Source organism: Babylonia areolata, chromosome 9 (assembly GCF_041734735.1).
Source record: "Babylonia areolata isolate BAREFJ2019XMU chromosome 9, ASM4173473v1, whole genome shotgun sequence".
Classification (NCBI taxonomy): Eukaryota; Metazoa; Mollusca; class Gastropoda; order Neogastropoda; family Buccinidae; genus Babylonia; species Babylonia areolata.
In genome coordinates, this window is record NC_134884.1 from 15,501,141 (window position 1) to 15,523,661 (window position 22,521).

At 44.2% G+C, this 22,521-nt stretch overlaps 1 protein-coding gene across 2 annotated transcripts in view; it reads left to right on the top strand.

Annotated features, from left to right (window-relative positions):
• The window catches only part of LOC143286087 (deoxynucleoside triphosphate triphosphohydrolase SAMHD1-like), a 39,730-nt gene extending 18,568 nt beyond the window's left edge, over positions 1-21,162 (top strand). For both annotated transcript variants that reach the window (XM_076593671.1, XM_076593670.1), the window contains 8 exons: positions 2,712-2,876; positions 6,131-6,222; positions 6,878-6,934; positions 10,301-10,505; positions 11,193-11,282; positions 14,406-14,510; positions 16,162-16,317; positions 19,304-21,162. In XM_076593671.1, coding sequence (XP_076449786.1) covers positions 2,712-2,876; positions 6,131-6,222; positions 6,878-6,934; positions 10,301-10,505; positions 11,193-11,282; positions 14,406-14,510; positions 16,162-16,317; positions 19,304-19,426 — 993 coding nt within the window. In that variant the 3' untranslated portion in view covers positions 19,427-21,162. The remainder of the gene's footprint in view (positions 1-2,711; positions 2,877-6,130; positions 6,223-6,877; positions 6,935-10,300; positions 10,506-11,192; positions 11,283-14,405; positions 14,511-16,161; positions 16,318-19,303) is intronic.
• The last annotated feature ends 1,359 nt before the right edge of the window (positions 21,163-22,521 follow it).

The window sequence follows — 22,521 nt, forward strand, 5'->3', positions numbered from 1 at the left end:
CCATGAGTTGGAATGCTGATTCTGGGAAGAAAACCATAAAGAAGTCCACTGGATGGAAATTGTCAGCGTTGACAAGGACACCTCAAACAAATGAGCAAAAAAAAAAAAAGTAAAATACAATCAGTAATAATTATATGACAGCTGATTGTAAATACTGCAAATAAAAGATATTATACTCATAAACAAGTGCACAAATAGCACAAACAAAGATTTTTTACACAGGTATGTTTTACACAGTGTATCTCTATAATCTTCACAAGAAAAAAAAAATTACATGAAATGTTTGTGTGATAAATAAACATACTGCTCTTACTCTTCAATGTCCTACACTTGTCTGATACAATGCACACATAATTATATATGTGCTACTAGTGAACGAACAGTGCACCTCTGATCTGTCCATATAAAAAATGAATGCAACCTAATCTTAGTCACACACTCTCTCAGTGAAATACATGTGCGAGCTCGCGCGCGCACACACACACACACACACACACACACAAAGCTCTTACCTGTTTTCTTAGTAAAATCTGGAAGCCATTCAGCAGGACAGTAGGGATCATCCATGTGGTACAACACCCACTGAAACAAATCAGGGCTTGGCACAGCTGTTCTACCAGGCCCCACTACTCCTGGTCGTTGGCGTGTAGTCAAGCTTGACCCACGGCCACGCTGTGTTGTTGGTCTCCGACGTGACACAGACGCAGCCACTTGAGCAACACACTCTTCCCCTTCACTATCACAGTCAGTCACAGCTACCGATGTGGTGGCCATAGTAGGAACACGTGCTCCACTCGTCTGGCCACACCCTGTATGCTCGCGACTTGGTACTTGGCTCGGTGCCCAGTCACCATCACTATCACTCTCCCCCTCAGACAGTGAAACTTCTTCATCATCATACGGGAATTCTTCGTTTTGCTGGCCTGGCTGCAGTCTCAGTTGGTCGATAACTTGCTCAGTTGTGAAGTAGCATTGTCTGCTCGTCAATGCAGCCATTTTGGAAAGTGAAAAGATCGAAGTTGTGGATACTGTAAAGATGACATCAAATCGATACAAGGGGATTCCCCTACTCACATGCACAAAATATGGCCTTTCAAACCTCTCCAACGGGCGCAATAGCCGAGTAGTTAAAGCGTTGGACTTCCAATCTGAGGGTCCTGGGTTCGAATCATGGTGACGGCACCTGGTGGGTAAAGGGTGGAGATTTTTCCGATCTCCCAGGTCAACATATGTGCAGACCTGCCAGTGCCTGAACCCTCTTCATGTGTATATACAAGCAGAAGATCAAATACGCACATTAAAGATCCTGTAATCCATGTCAGCATTTGGTGGGTTATGGAAACAAGAACGTACCCAGCATGCACACCCCCGAAAGCAGAGAATGGCTGCCTACATGGCAGGGTAAAAGCGGTCATGCACATAAAAGCCCACTCGTCTGCATACGAGTGAACGTGGGAGTTGCAGCCCACGAATGAAGAAGAAGAAGAAGAAACCTCTCCAAAATAAGAGCGGTTGGTTTGTGAATGACCTACCCTGATCGGGTCAGCTTTTGGCGACATCGGCGGCCTCCCTAGTGGGTGCCAAAAGACAACATCAGCGGCCAAAGTGTTAAACTTTGACATGTCATTTTAAACTGACAGAGTGCTGAAGCTTAAGCATTGACACATCTCCAAAGAGTCAAACTAGATTGTGGGTGTATATTACCTGCTGCTGTGGCCTGAAATCAGATTGTGGATTTTGGATTGTTCTTCCTCTTCATCCGTACTTTCCCTGAATGCCCACTTTAAACACCCCAGTACCACTCCATCATTCTCATTGTGCACTTCTCATCTGTGTGTGTGTGTGTGTGTGTGTGTTTACCCGTTTTTGAAAAGTGCAGAGAGCCTGAATTAGAGAATAGGCACTATATCTATTTAGCTTCCCCCCACACCCCCTCGTACACCCCCCTTGCAAAACCGGCTATTTTCCTTTCAATCAATACAAGACAACATTCAACACTTAATATAAAAAAAATATACACATATATATATAGATATATATATAAGACATTTGACCTTGAGTGAGGTCAGTAGCACTGATACCAAATAATGACTATGGTGCAAACAGGTTGTATGGATCAACAGCTAACATCACCTGTGCAGGATTCACAGTTATATCTTCTTCTCTTTCTTCTTCATTCGTGGGCTAGAATTCACATGTTCACTCATATGTATACAAGTGGGCTTTCATTTGTATAACCGTTTTTACCCCGCCATACTCCGTTTTAGGGGGTGTGCATGCTGGGTATGTTCTTCTTTCCTTAACCCACCAAACGCTGACATGGATTACAGGATCTTTGATGTGCGTATTTGATTCTTGCGTGTTCTTACAGAGGGTGTTCAGGCATAAGCAGGTCTGTACATTTATTGACCTGGGAGATCGGAAAAATCTCCATCCTTTACCCACCAGGTGCTGTTACTGAAATTTACACCTGGGACCCACAGATTGAAAGTCCAACACTTTAGCCACGTAGCTATTGCGCCTATCTCGCAATTATACAATCATGATGTAGATATGCATGGTTATCATAACCTGCAAGACTAAACAAAGCTATTGTGACATTGCAAGGATTTTTTTCGGGTAGCATACACTCTCTTACATTATTATTGTTGTGATTGTTATGATGATGATGATGATGGTGATGATGATGTGTTGCTGTGACCGGACAACAGATCGTGGCCAACAAGCGCAACGGGGTGGACGTGGACAAGTGGGACTACTTCCGGCGTGACTGCCACCACCTGGGCATCAGCAGCAGCTTTGACCACATGCGCTTCATCCACTTCTCCCGCGTCATCCGGGTCGACAACGAACTGCAGATCTGCGTCCGCGACAAGGTCAGTGCGCACCTCCAGTCTTTGGCGACCTTGAGAACCTCGGGACTGGCTTGATGGGAGCGCGTCTTATTTTGCTTAGCGTCAACAGCTGTCGCCAAGTCGATGGAGTCAGTATAGACTTTGGAAAAAGATCTTCACACAAGTCGATGGAGTCAGTATAGACTTTGGAAAAAGATCTTCACACAAAGCAAGTTTAGCGCTGCTAAGATCTGGTGAAACAACCCCAATCCCCAATGTACCCTTCCCCCCCCCCCCCCCCCCTGCTGGGTTTTTCTCTGTGGGTCATTCTGGGTTAGTCTTGAATGACCCCAGTGGTTATTTTGGCTATTCAGGACTGACCCTTTTAGTTGTGGGAAAAACAACAACCTCTCTAGGCTGTTGAAAAAGGATGGGAGTCATTGTGATCTGATCTTTACTGTACCTCCCCCCCACGCCCCCCCGACCGCCCATCCCAAGCCCCCACCCAACCCCAGACTCATACTAGTACTTCTCCACAGTGTGATGTAGTAGAAATGGAGGAGGAGAGTTTTTCTGGACTGCCTTGGACAGTTCCCTTCCCTACCACCTCGGTGCACCTTTACGGAAGCAGTGGTAGAAGTTTCCTTCTTTATTAGCCTGCGCTGTCTTCTTCTTCTTTGTTCGTTGGCTGAAACTCCCACATTCACTTGTATATACACGAGTGGGCTTTTACGTGTGACCATTTTTACCCCACCATGTATGCAGCCATACTCCATTTTCGGGGGTGTGCATGCTGGGTATGTTTTTGTTTCCATAACCCACGGAACGCTGACATGGATTACAGGATCTTTAACCTGCGTATTTGATCTTCTGCTTGCATATACACATGAAGGGGGTTCAGGCACAAGCAGGTCTGCACATATGTTGACCTGGGAAATCGGAAAAATCTCCACCCTTTACCCACCAGGCGCCGTTACCGTGATTCGAACCCGGGACCCTTGGATTGAAAGTCCACCGCTTTAACCACTGAGCTACTGCACCTGTCTTTATAGCCTGCGTTGAAGTTCCCCGCCCCCCCTCCCCAACTGCAACACTACAATGTGGCAAAGTAAGGGAAGGGGTTGGGTCTGGGCTGCTCTACACTGATACCTCCCCCACAGTACGATGCGGTGGGAATAGAAGAAGGGAGTTGTTCTGGACTAGCTTGGACTGTTCTCCTCCCCACCCCACCCAGCCCTCCTGATTCTGACATGATAGAGGTAACAGGGAAGGGTTGTTTGGGGCTAGCATGCACTGACCCGTTTCCTCTGCATCAACATAAGGGGGAAGTATGGGGGGAAAGTAGCTGTCAGCCAGTTTTTAGTGACAGTCCACCCCCACCCACCCCGCCTCCCGCCTTCCCCGCTGTGAAAATCAACAACTAAAGATCTTCCATTTCACCTTATTTGGCTGGAAGAAAAAAAAATCATTCCCAAAAGGGACATGGCCCTTTAAAGAACAGTCCAGGATCAACCAGGAATTGCTTCCCATCATTGTCTCCAAATGTGACACTTGGTAAATGTGATGTTGCAGGAGGCGTTTAACAAGTACAAGATCTTCCACTTGATGTAACTGTTGTTCCACATGATGTAAATGTTGTTCCACATGATGTAACTGTTGTTGTGTCGCTTGCTGGATGTTGTTCAACATATGGATGTTCCACATGATGTAACTGGCGTTCCAAATAATGTAATTCTTGTTCCACATGATGTAAATGTTGTGTCGCTTGCTGGATGTTGTAGGAGGTGTTTAACATGTAGATGTTCCACATGATGTAATTGTTGTTCCACATGATGTAAATGTTGTTGTGTCGCTCACTGGATGTTGTAGATGTTTAACATGTAGATGTTCCACATGATGTAATTGTTCCACATGATGTAAATGTTGTTGTGTCGCTCACTGGATGTTGTAGATGTTTAACATGTAGATGTTCCACATGATGTAAATGTTGTTGTGTCGCTCACTGGATGTTGTAGATGTTTAACATGTAGATGTTCCACATGATGTAAATGTTGTTGTGTCGCTCACTGGATGTTGTAGATGTTTAACATGTAGATGTTCCACATGATGTAATTGTTCCACATGATGTAAATGTTGATGTGTCGCTTGCTGGGTGTTGTTCAACAATGTGGATGTTCCACATGATGTAACTGGTGTTCCACATGATGTGACTGATGTTCCACATGATGTAATTGTTGTTCCACATGATGTAAATGATGTGTCGCTTGCTGGATGATGTAGGTGTTTAACATGTAGATGTTCCACATGATGTAATTGTTGTTCCACATGATGTAAATGTTGTTGTGTCGCTCACTGCATGTTGTAGGAGGTGTTTAACATGTAGATGTTCCACATGATGTGATTGTTGTTCCACATGATGTAAATGTTGTTGTGTCGCTCACTAGATGTTGTAGATGTTTAACATGTAGATGTTCCACATGATGTAATTGTTCCACATGATGTAAATGTTGATGTGTCGCTTGCTGGGTGTTGTTCAACAATGTGGATGTTCCACATGATGTAACTGGTGTTCCACATGATGTGACTGATGTTCCACATGATGTAATTGTTGTTCCACATGATGTAAATGATGTGTCGCTTGCTGGATGATGTAGGTGTTTAACATGTACAAGATATTCCACATGATTTTGTATTTGTATTTGTATTTCCTTTTTATCACAACAGATTTCTCTGTGTGAAATTCAGGCTGCTCTCCCCAGGGAGAGCGTGTCGCTACACTACAGCGCCACCCATTTTTTTGTATTTTTTCCTGCGTGCAGTTTTATTTGTTTTTCCTGTCGAAGTGGATTTTTCTTCAGAATTTTGCCAGGAACAACCTTTTTATTGCCGTGGGTTCTTTCACATGCACTAAGTGCATGCTGCACACAGGACCTCGGTTTATCGTCTCATCCGAATGACTAGCGCCCAGACCACCACTCAAGGTCTAGTGGAGGGGGGGAAAATATCGGCGGCTGAGCCGTGATTCAAACCAGTGCACTCAGATTCTCTCGCTTCCTAGGCGGATGCGTTACCTCTAGGCCATCACTCCACTCATGTAGTTATTGTTCCACATAATGTAATTGTTGTTCCACATCATGTAAATGTTGTGTCGCTTCGCTGTTGTTCCACGTGATGTGATTGTTGTTCCAAATGATGTAAATGTTGTTGTGTCGCTTGCTGGATGTTCAGAGGAATTGAACGTGTACAAGATGTTCCACATGATGTAATTGTTGTTGTATTGCTGTTGGATGTTGCAGGAGGTGTTCAACATGTACGAGATGTTTCACACGCGTCACGCTCTGCACCGCCGGGCATACCAGCACAAAGTGGTCCAGGCTGTGGAAATCATGTCTGTAGTCTTCACCCAGCCCCCCCCCCCACGCCCTCCCCCCAACCCCCCCTTTCCCCCACCCAACCCCTCTGTTTTTTGATAATATTTAGAAAATATATATGATTTGAATTTATTATATTTCTTCCTTGGGTATGTGGGTATTTGCATTGTAAAGCTTATTATCTTTATCTACCACTGCTAATACCGCTCAGGAAAATTTTCACACACACACACAGACATGCACACGCACCCGCGCGCACACACACACACACACACACATACACACACACCCCTTTTTTTTTCAGTAGGATTCACACATGATCCATGAAGGCTTTGCCTCTCTTGTTAAGTTATAACAGAACTGTTACAGTGTGCGTCAAACAATGATAATGGCAATGATGATGTTGATGGTGATAGGAATGATGACAATTTTGTTACAAGGCTCGTGTTCGTTTCCAAATTGGTGGAAGTGATGATGATGGTAATGATGAGGACGAGGATTATGCTGATGACAAGGATGATGACAATTTTGTCACAGGGTTCATGTTCATTTCCAGGTTGGTGTAAATGATCATCATCATGGTGATGGTGAGGATTATGATGACTATAAGGATGATGACAGTTCTACATGGGATGCCAGGTTGTCTAATACAGGGTTCCTGCTCGTTTCCAGGTTGGTGGAGGCAATGGAAGAGGCCGACGATTATATCCTGACTCCAGGAAAGAATGGGTAATGTGATGGACACCTTTTGTGTGTGAATTTGTATGTGTATATATCATGTATGAAATCATTTACAGCTTTGTCTTTTGTGAAGGACTATGACTCTCAAACTAGGAGGCAAGATTGCACTGGCTCTTGGTGCTGCAGTCTTGGGGGCTAGTTGGCCTTTGGGAACCATCCCAATGCCGACCGAAATAAAAACTCTCTTGGCGGAGAGAGTGGGGATGTAACTTGGGCAAGACACTCTCCACTATAATCAAATCTAGCCCAAATAGTCAGGACAGCACTTGCCTCCTCTGCTGTTCTGATGGTCATAGTCGGACACGACTGACTATCATATACAGGGCTGCCTACCGTCCCGGGGTACGGGTATTTGTCCCGGAAAACAATGAAAACGGACAGTTCGTCCCGGGAATCCACTTTTCGGTTTCGTGTTCCGGGAAAAAGTCTTTAGGCGAATACGCATCGACTGACTTTGGCCACACCGCCAAAAGTGTGACCAGCGCGCATGCGTATAGGCCGATGTGGAACTTTCGAGAGAGATTGAAATAATGGCGTCGAAGCGAAGCAGCAAGGAGTGCGAATCTACATCGAAGAAGAAAGCAAAACGGCATCAAACTTTCATTGCGAAGTACACCGAGACATGGCCATTAAGCGCGGCAAGACAGACACTTACGCTTGTTGTGAAATTTGTGCCTGCGAGTTTTCCATCGGTTCAGGAGGACAGGACGAAATCACTCGCCATGTGTCGACCGAGAAGCATAAAAAAACCACCAAAATTCGCGATGCTCAGAAGACTTTCCAGATCACTGGATTTCTTCAGCGTGCGAGAAAGGAGGAGAACCGTGACGCTGATGCAGTCATAAGAGCGGAGACCATGATGGTAGACTTAGCTGTTGAGCTGAATTTGCCAATGGCTGCCCTGGATAAGTTCAGCAAAGCAGTGAAACTTATGTTCCCCAACTCTGAAATTGCTAAGCAGTTTCAGTGTGCGAGAAGCAAAGGGACAGCTATCGGTCTCTTCAGCCCCCGCACAGCTAAACTCACCTTTGGAGATGTTGTACATAGTGTAAATAAAGGTAATTTTTCATTTCATTTTCTTTGAGGTGGTAAAATCTGATGTTATAAGAGAGGTGTCCCAGGAAATCAGGCTTTGTCCCTGGTTTTTAAGATGTGTGTCCCTGGAACTTGAAAAGGGGGGTAGGCAGCACTGCATATAGATATATCTAATTATATGTGTGTATCTATGTGTGTATGTATGTGTAGCTATACATGTATCTGTGCATGTGTGTATCTGTATATCTGTACACACACACACACACAGATATATCATGTCTGTACAGCAGAATCAGATGAATAGCAACCAAAAGAGAGAGAAAAAAAAAAAGGAAAAAGAAGTGGATATTTTGCTGTTTCTTCATGAAGAAAGAAAATACAACTTGTATAATGTTAATATTATGTCAGTTAAAAGTTCCTGGCTATGGGTTTTTTTGGTCTTTTTATATTGTTCTTTTATTAAACATGCTTGTCGTCAAAGAAGGGTGTGAAGTACAACCAACTGTTGATAAATCTATCAGTCAGAGCTGATTATAGCAATAGACGTTTTGATGTGATACCCAGTGATGGTTTGTTGATGTTGCACAGAGTGCACCATTTCTTAGCATATTGACGACGTGTTTGTTGTAAAGAGTCCACCATTTCTCTGTGTTTTGACGACGTGAGTTTGGTGTTGTGGTGGAAAGTGCTCTATTTCTCAGTGCACTGATGACATGAATTTGGTGTTGTTGACAAGTGTGTTGTTGTAAAGAGAGTGCACAATTTCTCAGTGTGTTTACAACCTGTTTGTTGCGGAGAGTGCACCATTTCTCAGTGCTTTGACGGCATGTGTTTGTTGTGAAGAATGCACCATTTCCCAGTGCATTGATGACATTTGTTGTTGTTGTGGAGAGTGCACCATTTCCCAGTGCATTGATGACATTTGTTGTTGTGGAGAGTGCACCATTTCCCAGTGCGTTGATGACATTTGTTGTTGTTGTGGAGAGTGCACCATTTCCCAGTGCGTTGATGACATTTGTTGTTGTGAAGAATGCACCATTTCCCAGTGCATTGATGACATTTGTTGTTGTTGTGGAGAGTGCACCATTTCCCAGTGCATTGATGATATTTGTTGTTGTGGAGAGTGCACCATTTCTCAGTGCGTTGATGACATTTGTTGTTGTGGAGAGTGCACCATTTCCCAGTGCGTTGATGACATTTGTTGTTGTTGTGGAGAGTGCACCATTTCCCAGTGCGTTGATGACATTTGTTGTTGTGGAGAGTGCACCATTTCTCAGTGCATTGATGACATTTGTTGTTGTTGTGGAGAGTGCACCATTTCTCAGTGCATTGATGACATTTGTTGTTGTTGTGGAGAGTGCACCATTTCTCAGTGCATTGATGACATTTGTTGTTGTTGTGGAGAGTGCACCATTTCTCAGTGCATTGATGACATTTGTTGTTGTGGAGAGTGCACCATTTCTCAGTGCATTGATGACATTTGTTGTTGTTGTGGAGAGTGCACCATTTCTCAGTGCGTTGATGACATTTGTTGTTGTGGAGAGTGCACCATTTCTCAGTGCATTGATGACATTTGTTGTTGTTGTGGAGAGTGCACCATTTTTCAGTGCGTTGATGACATTTGTTGTTGTGGAGAGTGCACCATTTCTCAGTGCGTTGATGACATTTGTTGTTGTTGTGGAGAGTGCACCATTTCTCAGTGCGTTGATGACATTTGTTGTTGTGGAGAGTGCACCATTTCTCAGTGCGTTGATGACATTTGTTGTTGTGGAGAGTGCACCATTTCTCAGTGCGTTGATGACATTTGTTGTTGTTGTGGAGAGTGCACCATTTCTCAGTGTATTGATGACATTAGTTTGTTGTTGTTATGAAGAGTGCTTTATTTCTCAGTGTGTTGACAGCATTAGTTTGTTGTTGTTGTGGAGAGTGCACCATTTCCCAGTGCATTGATGACATTTGTTCTTGTGGAGAGTACACCATTTCTCAGTGCATTGATGACATTAGTTTGTTGATGTTATGAAGAGTGCTTTATTTCTCAGTGTGTTGACAGCCTTAGCTTGTTGTTGTTGTGGAGAGTGAGCCATTTCCTCGTGCATTGATGACATTAGTTTGTTGGTGTTATGAAGAGTGCGCCATTTCTCAGTGCGTTGACGACATGAGTTTGTTGTTGTTGAAGAGAGATGAAAAAAATTTCCCAAATGCATTGGCGGCAGTTACGGAGAGTGCACCATTTCTCACTTGACGACGTGTTTGTTGTTTTCATAGAGATTGCACCATTTCTCACTGCATTGCCGACATGTTTGGGGATTGTTGTTGCAGAGAGATGAAAAAAATCTCCCAGTGCATTGACGACATGAGCGCCTACACCAATCTGACAGACACAGTGTTTAATCGCATCCTGGTGAGCAACGACCCACGCCTTGCCAGAGCCCAGAGCATTCTGCACGACATCCAGAAACGGAAGTTGTACAAGTGTGTGGGTGAGACAGAGCCCATCAAGGATGATGCCATCATGAAGAAGAAAGTGAGTGTCTCAAGTCTGTTTTCAAAATGTTATTTTTAGCAAGTTTGTATTGTAACATTCAAGTCTGTTTTCAAATCATATTCAACATGAAAAGGGTATTCTGACGAAAAGATTCTGCTGTATGTATGAATGCATGTGTGCGTGTGCGTGCGCAAGTGTGTGTGTGTGTGTGTGTGTGTGTGTGTGTGTGAGTGAATGTGTTTGTGTGTGTATGTGTGTGTGTGAATGCGTTCAGTTAGTGGGGTTCAGGGGCAGTGTGTGTGAGTATGTGTGTCGAGTACATTCAGTTAGTGTGGCTGTGTCTGGAGGAAGGAGATGGGTGAGGGGATGGCGTGTGGGCAGCAAGATAAACCACGTCTCCTAAACGCCTGCATTCTTGGGAGAAGACGATGAACATGCACTAAGTCTTTTTTGTACATTTTAACTGAAATTTGACTGAGGAAACAAATCTCGAGAGTTTAAAGATCCCATAATCCATATCGGCGTTCAGTTGGTTGTGGAAACAAAAGCATGCCCAGCATGCACACCTTGGAAAACAGAGTATGGCTGCCTGCAAGCAAGTTAAAAGGTTTAAAGAGGTTCATGTTTGAAAAACCCACTTGTACTCTCAAGAGTTGCAGCCCCATGAATGGAGAAGTAGATTTTTTTTTTTCTTTTCAAGTGAGTTGTTTGTGTGTTGTCGATCAGGTTGACACCATCAAAACAGAGATTCTGGCCAAACTGACGGATAAGGAAAAAGAAGAACTGCAGCTGGACGCCTCTAGCTTTGTGGTTCAGGTGAGCACAGGTGCTGCTGGTTTGGGTCAGATGCTTTTGGTGAAGATGATGTTTGTTTTGGTATGGATCTTTCAGGGATGTCTCTACGTGTTGGCTGTGGTGTGTGTGTGTGTGTGTGTGTGTGTGTGTGTGTGTGTTTTATTTGACACTTTCCTTTTGTCTGCTTGTAAACCTTGATTGTACACACACACACACACACACACACACACACACACACACACACACACCACCACCACCACCACCACCACCACACACACACACACACACATACACACACACTCACTCTCACTCACATGCGCATACACATGTATGCATGCACACACACACACACACACACACACACACAGTGAATCAAGGAATTATTTTACTAGAGGACACAATCATTTCCACACAATAACATCAAATCACATACACTCTCTGATCTCCGTCTGCCTGTTCTGTCTAGGTCTATCTGTCTCTGTCTCCCTGATATGATACAGTTTTGGCTTGTGTAAGGGATGAAAATTTCTATACTAATTTTTTTCACTTGTCCAAGAGGCGTTAAACAGGGCTGTTTGCTTAGCCCACAATTATACTCATTCTTTATTAATGAATGAGCTGTTGAATTGTTTAGAAAAGGAAGGCATGGAGTACAAATGAGCTGTTGAATTATTTTTATTGTGTTTTGCTGATGATATAATACTTCTGTCTGATACAGTTGTGGGACTACAAAATCCGTTAAACATGCTAAAACAAGAAGCAGACAGATTGTGTCTAACTGTTAATTTGGACAAAACAAATATTATTGTATTTCGAAAAGGTGGACATCTTTCGTTTCTTGAAAAATGGCAATATGGAGATATGGAAGTTTAAGTGACTAATATCTATAAATATCTAGGATTTATTTTCACAACAAAGTTAAGTTTGAACACAGCATGGACCGAAATGCGCAGGAAGGGGGAAAAGGGGGAAGTTATTAGAGCTATGCAAAAATTAAAGTCTGTTGACCCTTTACTTTACTGGAAACACTTTAGCACACAGATAGAGCAGATATGCAGCAGAAATTTGGGGTACCAATGAGAATAAGCAAAGGGAAATCATTCATACATTTGCAATAAAACGTTTTTTGAACATACCTCTTCATTTCTCTTATCAAGTTGCATATGGTGAACAGGTAGATATCCACTGAAAATTCGTACAACAGTTAAGTGCATAAAGTATTGGTTAAAACTTCTTAAATTGCCGCCGACAAGACTGTATAAGCAGGTTTATGAAATGTTACTACAGCAGCATGAAGAAGGAAAGAAAAACTGGATGGACAATGTAAAAAATACATTTCAGTTATTACAAATAAATTGCAATGGTGTCTCCTTGCCAGATTTCAATCCAGGACCTTACAGCTACAAATAGAGCATGGTTTATTCAAAATAATGAGAGTAATAGTTTATGTCAGATGTGTCAGGATTTTGAAAATGAGGATAATTTTGTTTTCCATTGTATGGAATACAATGTTATCAGAAATAATTATACTTTCTTTACAGACAGAGATGCCAACTGTTCCTGTTTTGCCGTATTTTGTTACCCTGGATCGCAGTTTGTTCTGATGTTACGCTAATGTCAAAATTGTTCCCACGAGTTCATTTTGACTTCATAGCATTGTCACATGCTTTCCTGTTGTAACATTACCCAGATGCCCTAGACATAGGTCAAGAGACCAGGGCAGTCACTACTAACCTTGGTCTCGGGTGATGATGCTCAGCTGTTTGCATGTGTGTTTACATTGAAACAGCATTGAGTGGATCAGTCAGCTTGTTTGCCCGAACAAGACAGAGCATGGCTGAATCAAGTTGCATCTCGGTCAAACAGGGTCTGCGCCCATTGGCTGATGTAGCTCAGAGTCTGAGTGTTCCTACCAAATTCAGAATGTTCCTGCTAAATTTCCTGATTGTTCCTTCAAACACTTGACAGGGGTTGGCATCTCTGCACAGACAGAGAGATAGACCGAACAGAAAACCAGCGGTCAGAAACATGAATGTGGGAGGTCTGGGAATCCCTGAGGATCAAGACATTGATGACTGCAGTAGCTTGTTACGGAAAGAGCTTTACTCACCACAGATGTCAGGGTTGGTTCAACAAAGACTTACGATGGCAGTGAACTTTTTTATATTTTGAAAAGGTGGAGACTCCTTACACTTCTTCTTTTTTTTTTTCAATATTTGTATTGAAACGAACCAAATTTTTATTTCATGAGGGAGGTGCAGTAAGCACAACATTTTCACATCCATCGCTTGAGGACAAAGGAAAAAACAGATCAGTAAAAAAAAGGAAAAGCCTTCTGTTACACATACATACATGTACATGAAAAAAGGTGCAGATGAAAGCATGAAAATAACCTGTTAACTCATTCAGCCCTGTGCCTGTCTAATAGGTGGGCACCACTGTTTGCCATTCTCTGCCTGAGCCCACCTAGCAGGCGGTCAAAGAAACCCGTTTACCTAAACTACTTTGTCAGCTCATTATTATGCATTAAACTGCTATGTAAGGGAAGTAACTCAAACTTAACTTCCTTCCTCACTGGCGCGAAGGTTTGCTATAAAAAAAAAATTGAACGATTAGTGTGTTTTTTATCTGGTTTTTGGCATCAGTATTGTAAAACTGCAAAAGCGTACTGCAAAGTAATTTCTCGATGAAATTATGATGGACCTTCGCAACCCCAGATAATGAAAAAATGTGACTTTCCTCCAATAATTCTTGGGAGCGTGAAAGAGATGAAATTAGACTGGTCTAGACAAAGTGGCGGACATTTGAATCAAGATGATAGCTCACAACCTTCAACATGGACAGAAGCCGGCCTCAAAGAGCTGATAGGTTTAATGTATAAAGGGACACTCCATGTTCTAAGAGGTCAGGGAGAGAGAGAGTGGAAAGGATGAAATAGCAAACATCATTTTGATGACATTGAATCTTCCTCAGTACATCTTGAGACAAAGAGGTGTCAAGCTTGAAAGATTCATTAGTTGTCTTTTTTAGTAAAATTTGGATACAGTTTATTATTTGAAAGTATCATGTATTGAATTTCTTTTCAGGAAACGAACAAGAAATCATTGATGTGCGTGTGTGTGTGTGTGTGTGTTGTGCTTTCAGAAAGTGAAACTGGACTTCGGGAAGAAAGAGGACAACCCGGTGAACGACTTGCGCTTCTTCTCCAAGAGCGACAAGAACACGGCCGAGGCCGTCATGGCGTCAGAGGTCAGTGGTTATCGCAGGAAGACTGGGTCATCTGATTCCAGAGAATCTTCCCACCCCCCAACTCTCCCCCCTCCTTCTCTCATTCCTCATACATGCAAAGTGACTTGACAGGCAGGAGGCCAGAGGAAGGTGACAGAATGGTAAAGACACTTATCTGCCAGCACAGTGTCTCTGAGAGTCTGGGTTTGTATCCCGGTCTTGCTACTTTCTTCTCCAAGTTTGAGTGGAAAAAATCAAACTGAGCATCTGGTCATTTGAATAAGACAATAAAAAAAAAATTAAAAAAAAAACAAAAACAGCTGAGGTGCCATGTGCAGCACGTTTCGTTTATTTACTGGGTCATTAACTCACTCCTGACGAATAGTTCTCTCCGTTGCTTTTCCCTACAGACGACCCATTCGTTAGGGTTAGGAAAAAAAATCACAAAAAATACAAAACATAAAGTAACTGAATGAAACTCACTGTACTTGACCCACTGACCCCTCTCCTGATGTCATGTGAACGCCCACCCCCCTCCCTCTTCACAGCCCTCAGAAGCTGAGTCACTATCAGTACCTTCTTGCTGGTTGATTTCTTCACTACAGATACTTCATTCAACGTCTTCATCATCTTCGTTGATGTCGAAACCTTCAGTTTGAAGCATTTCAGTCACTTCAGCAGTGGTAAAAGCTGCTGTCGTGATCTAGTTTGCTTCAAAAATTTCCACTTCTGTCGTCTGCAATGCAATTTTCGATACGTATGCAGATTAGCTTGTTGTGTGGGGTCCTGAACTCACTGGCTCGCTGTGGAGTGTGTTGTTATGGAATCTCATGGAGAAACTTTCCATCCGACCTTTGACACGTTCACAATGCCCAGTATAGCTGCATTTGTTATGCTACCCATGAGGAAAATGTGGAAAAAAATATTTAAATTGTTGAAACCGCTATAGTGTTCCGTCGTCCGGAACGCTACCTTATGTCAGGAACGCTATAGCGTTGCATCATCCACAGTGAGTTAAGGCAGCCATTCTCCATTTTCTGGAATCACTTACCCCCTTTGGAATCACCCAACCCTCCTTTGAATAATGAAAGATAAATAAGTGGTATTGCACTGTGCTGCAGGTAACCTCTGACATTGCACCATGTTACAGGCATCCTCTGGCATTGCATCATGTTACAGGTAACCCCTGGCATTGCACCATGTTACAGGTATCCTCTGGCATTGCATTATGTTACAGGTAACCTCTGGCATTGCATTATGTTACAGGTAACCTCTGGCATTGCATTATGTTACAGGTAACCTCTGGCATTGCACCATTTTACAGGTATCCTATGGCATTGCACCGTGTTACAGGTAACCTTTGCCATTGCACCATGTTACAGGTAACCTCTGGCATTGCACAATGTTACAGGTAACCTTTGCCATTGCACCATGTTGCAGGTATCCTCTGACATTGCACTGTGTTACAGGTAATCTTTGCCATTGCACCATGTTGCAGGTATACTCTTACATTGCACCGTGTTACAGGTAACCTCTGGCATTGCACCATGTTGCAGGTAACCTCTGGCATTGCACCTTGTTACAGGTAACCTCCGGCATTGCACCATGTTACAGGCAACCTCTAACACTGTACCATGTTACCGGTAACCTCTGGCATTGCCACTTGTTGCAGGTATCCCACCTGGTTCCCCAGACACAGTTCCGGGAACAGCTGGTGCGGCTGTTCCTGCGGCCCACAGAGGACCGCCAGAAGAACGAGAAACGCCTGGAAGCACTGTTTGACGCCTTCACACGCTGGTGCCAGGCCAACAAAATCAACAAGGCCAAAGTAAGTCACACACATAGATGTACTGTGTTTCTTCCACACACAAGAGTCAGAACCTCTTGTCAGCTTAACTCCTTCTACTCCAGGCATGAGTTAACTCATACCACGATTACTTTCCCTGAGGCCCATGAATGAGTATTCTCATACCAACACACTATTCTAGTTTTGTGCATTCTTGCTTGGTACTGAACCCGTTCACGGATTCCGGAAGCAGAAAAATCAAGCTTTGTTTGACAGTTTAAATCAACAATTCTCTATAGTTTTTCACTGTTTCAGTGAACCACCCTGTTTTGTTTTTTTTGTTTTTTTTCTGCAGTGTTTCATGTAGTGCCGGTCCAGGGGAGTTGTAGCAGGCAAGAGTAGCTGTGGGGTAGAGGGAGTTAAATGTTTTCTGAATTGATGCTCTTCCTCCCAAAAAGGAGTGCTGGTTTCGGAAGAGGTCATTCTGAATATAGACAGTTCACAAGTTTTTCAGCTGAAATAGTGTTTATGTTTCAAAGGATTGTTTACGGATTATGGCCTCAAATCAAGGCTGTCACACACACACACACACACACACACACACACACACACACATACACACACATATTATCATCATCATCATAAACATAAATGTACAATTTCCCCAGAGAAGTATGCTTCCCACACCCTGACTCCATGATCCACTTCTCTTTCACTGTCCCCTGCCCTGTTATCCACCCCCACCCCCTCACACACACCCCACCCCCTCACACACACCCCAACCCTCTCACACACACCCTACATCCCACCCCCTCACACACACCCCACCCCCTCACACACACCCCAACCCTCTCACACACACCCTACACCCCACCCCCTCACACACACCCTTCCCCCTCACTCATTCACCCTACACCCCACCCCCTCACACACACCCTTCCCCCTCACTCACACTCCACCCCCTCACACACACCCTTCCCCCTCACTCACACACACCCCACCCCCTCACACTCCACCCCCTGACACACCCCACCCCTGATTCCATGATCCACCTCTCACACTGTCCCCTGCCCTGTTATCCACAAACCAACCCCCCTTACACACACCTCAACCCCCTCACACACACCCTGCCCCCTCACACACACCCTGCCCCCTCACACACACACCCCACCCCCTCACACACACACACACCCTCACACACACCTTGCCCCCTCACACACACACACACACCCTCACACGCACGCTGCCCCCTCACACACACACACCACCCCCTCACATACACCCCAACCCCCCCCCCCCACACACACACACACACACACACCATCCCCTCACACACATCCCGCCCCCTGACACACCCCACCCCCTCACACACATCCCGCCCCCTGACACACCCCACCCCCTCACACACACAACCCCTCACACACACCCTACCTCCTCACACACACCCCGCTCCCTCACACACATCCCACTCCCTCACACACACCCTTCCCCCTCACACACCTCCCGCCCCCTGACACACACCCCACTCCCTCACACACACCCTTCCCCCTCACACACATCCCGCCCCCTGACACACCCCATCCCCACCCCGCTCCCTCACACACACTCCACTCCCTCACACACACCCTTCCCCCTCACACACATCCCGCCCCCTGACACACCCCATCCCCTCACACACACACACCCTCACACATACCCTGCCCCCTCACACACACCCTGCTCCCTCACACACACCCCGGTCCCTCACACACACCCCACCCCCGCACACACACCCAATTTGAGGTATTGCTTTGAAATTTGGTGTGGCATCATACTTTGTTGCACTCTTTCATTCTTGCAGATATGAGGCTTCTGCTATGAATTTGAAAATTTGGCCGGACCTGCCTACAGTGAATGTTGTTGTTTGTTTTTTTTACATGATAATTTATATGTGCGTTGTGATCAAGGAAGGGTGCACCAGTTGCTTATTTGTTTTTCGATTTGATTGGCTGATGAGCATTTGTCTCTTGAAATGTTATGATTATCTTACTGAATGCTTTCTTTTTTATGATGATGAAAACATACACACATATGCACACACACACTCGCACACACAGGCACACACATGTACACACGCACCCGCACACGCGCACACTGGCTCATGCACGCGCTCACACACACACACACACACACACACACACACACACAGTTGTTTCACTCTATCGTATAATGTAATATATCTAACCCAAATGTTTTTTTTCTTTTTACAGAATAATTGATGTGTGCATGATGATCAGGGAAGAGTGTGTCAGTTATCTGTTTTTCTCTTTGATATTTGCTGACAGGCATTTTAAGTGAGCAGAAAGAGAATTTTCTGTTTTGGTTAAAGCAGACAAAGTATTTTGAATTGAAAAAAGGAAAAGAAAAAAAAAAGGTCTGCTGCAACCTTGTCCAAAACTCGTGGACAGCATTAAAATCATATAGCATGTGAGCAATTGACTGCTCATCGTGCATACAAAAAAATTATGAATTGGAGACTCAGTCTTCTTCTTCTTCTTCTGCGTTCGTGGGCTGCAACTCCCACGTTCACTTGTATGTACATGAGTGGGCTTTTACGTGTATGACTGTTTTTACCCCGCCATGTAGGCAGCCATACTCTACTTTCGGGGGTGTGCATGCTGGGTACATTCTTGTTTCCATAACCCACCGAACGCTGACATGGATTACAGGATCTTATACATGCGTATTTGATCTTCTGCTTGCGTATGCACACGAAAGGGGTTCAGGCACTAGCAGGTCTGCACATATGTTGACCTGGGAGATCGGAAAAATCTCCACCCTTTACCCACCAGGCGCCATCGAGATTCGAACCCGGGACCATCAGATTGAGGGTCCAACGCTTTGACCACTCAGCTATTGTGCCTGTCGGAGACTCAGTTAATCTGTGCAAGAATAAATATCTTTTGAGTTGATAGTAATCTTTGCAAAAGACTGGTTTGAAATGCCGTTCATGATCATTAATAGTTATTATCATTAATGTGTGCTGCAGAAGATGACACCGTGCACACCCCACAAATGCACAAAGGACAGCCACGTGACTCCCGACCGCCCTATAAGTATGGAGAAAGCAAGGTCGGAAACAAAAGCTCGCAAGGAGATCTCTTTCCGCTGAGTTTTTTTGGATTCGAGGCAGAGTGTGGTGTTGAACTGACCCTGTCACTGTTAAGTATGTGCATTGTAATGATGACAGTAGTAATGTGTAGACTGACAGAGTGTGGCGTTGAACTGACCGTGTCACAGTTAGGTATGTGAATTGTAATGATGACAGTAGTAATGTATAGACTGACAGAGTGTGGCGTTGAACTGACCGTGTCACAGTTAGGTATGTGAATTGTAATGATGACAGTAGTAATGTATAGACTGACAGAGTGTGGCGTTGAACTGACCGTGTCACAGTTAGGTATGTGCATTGTAATGATGACAGTAGTAATGTATAGACTGACAGAGTGTGACGTTGAACTGACCGTGTCACAGTTAGGTATGTGAATTGTAATGATGACAGTAGTAATGTATAGACTGACAGAGTGTGGCGTTGAACTGACCGTGTCACAGTTAGGTATGTGAATTGTAATGATGACAGTAGTAATGTATAGACTGACAGAGTGTGGTGTTGAACTGACCATGTCACAGTTAGGTATGTGAATTGTAATGATGACAGTAGTAATGTGTAGACTGACAGAGTGTGGCGTTGAACTGACCGTGTCACAGTTAGGTATGTGAATTGTAATGATGACAGTAGTAATGTAGAGACTGACAGAGTGTGGTGTTGAACTGACCATGTCACAGTTAGGTATGTGAATTGTAATGATGACAGTAGTAATGTAGAGACTGACAGAGTGTGGTGTTGAACTGACCATGTCACAGTTAGGTATGTGAATTGTAATGATGACAGTAATAAGGTATAGATTGATAGAGCGTGGTGTTGAACTGACCGTGTCACTATTAGGTATGTGCATTGTAATGATGACAGTAATAATGTATAGATTGATAGAGCGTAGTGTTGAACTGACCGTGTCACTATTAGGTATGTGCGTTGTAATGATGACAGTAATAATGTATAGATTGATAGAGCGTAGTGTTGAACTTACCATGTCACTATTAGGTATGTGCATTGTAACGATGACAACAATAATGTATGGACTAATGCTGACACACCTCCCAGGCCCTTTGAGGTGTTCACAATAAAAAGTGAGACAATTTCTGCACATACATGTATCAAGCACACCATAGCTGATCTATCCTGTGAGAGGTGACCTGGATTTATTGATCTGAGATAATGATAATGATCTGAAATCATTATCTTGTTGGCTTCCGATAAGAATTTTTGGGACCACAGGGACTGTCATTATTCTAGGTGGTCCCTGACTAGTTTTCCTTCAGAGGGTACATGATTTTCAAATTGTGGACTTTTTTTTTCCTTACATTTCCCAACCACACCCCTCTATTTCCCTCTCTGTACATATATATCTATCTTTTATTCTCCCCATTGGGTGGGAGGACAGAAAAAAAAACAAAAAACAACAACACCAAAATGATGAGATTTTTAAAAGCATTCTCTTTCAGCTTGTGACGATGTAATCACTGATGTGTTTTGTTTTGGCTGAGCATATACATGTTGTGTTAATGAGTGTTAGTCAAAGTGAGAAGGGCACAGAGAATTTTGTGCACCTCCTTTTTCCACATGTTTTGTGTACTTTTTGTTTGTTTGTTGTTTTTTTGTTTTTTCATTTGTTCTGCTTGAGATGGCAACTTTTTTTCATTATTTTAGTTTGCACCATCACCAACAACAGATACAACAACATGAAGAACAGGGAGGTTTAGTCTGAATTTCAGAGCATGTGACCGAATTGTCAGTTTGAGGACTTCCCCCTCTCCCTCTGGAGTTGCCTCCCCCAGGTGTACACCCTCTCCCTCTGGAGTTACCTCCCCAAGGTGTACACCCTCTCCTTCTGGAGTTACCTCTCCAAGGTGTACACCCTCTCCTTCTGGAGTTACCTCCCCAAGGTGTACACCCTCTCCCTCTGGAGTTACCTCCCCCAGGTGTCCACCCTCTCCCTCTGGAGTTACCTCCCCCAGGTGTCCCACCCTCTCCCTCTGGAGTTACCTCCCCCAGGTGTCCCACCCTCTCCATCTGGAGTTACCTCCCCCAGGTGTCCCACCCTGTCCCTCTGGAGTTACCTCCCCCAGGTGTCCCACCCTATCCATCTGGAGTTACCTCCCCCATGTGTCCCACCCTATCCATCTGGAGTTACCTCCCCCAGGTGTCACACCCTCTCCATCTGGAGTTACCTCCCCCAGGTGTCACACCCTGTCCCTCTGGAGTTACCTCCCCCAGGTGTCACACCCTGTCCCTCTGGAGTTACCTCCCCCAGGTGTCCCACCCTCACCATCTGGAGTTACCTCCCCCAGGTGTCCCACCTTCACCATCTGGAGTTACCTCCCCCAGTGTCCACCCTCTCTCCCTCTAGAGTTACCTCCCCCAAGTGTCCACCCCCACCACCTCCTGTGTGATGAAGGGGGAGGGGGTGATGTGGAGGAAGAGAGGTTATATGTGGGTATATACATTGCACAATAACATCAACGCCTAGGTTTTTGTTGTTTTTTTCTTTTGAATCTTTTGCAGGAAGTTGACAGAATGGTTAGTGCCACCAGAGGCATGACAAGAACTTGTGGCTTGTGCCTGGTTTGGTTTCTTTCACGTTTTTTTCCTTCTTTTTTCCAAGTTTCACCAGGCATCATTGACTGGAAAATTTCCCAGCCCTGATAAGACCCTGTATGGTAAGCTAGGCTTTAGAAGAACAAGTACTATGCATCTTTCCCTCTTGGTATGTTGGGCTGTTGTTTGAAACACTGGTTTATGGTTGGGAGCACTCGTTTTACAGTGGGGTCAGAGGGCAGGGGAGGGTGAACCATCCGATTTATATTTACTTAGTTAAGATGCTTTACACTTGTGTGAATGCTTCAGCGAAGCTAAGATACCATTATGTGATGTTTAATGTAGAGCGCTGTTGAAGTATTATTCATGAATTTCTGACATTATATTAAAAGGCAGCGTTACTACAGATGATTTTGTTTCTCTCTTGAGAGAAACCTGTTGCTTACCGTGGATCCCATTCTTGCTCGTGCACACCCTGAATACACACAAGCACACACACACACACACACACACAGAGGAATCCTGCTCCTTTTGGAGGAAATCCTTTCTTG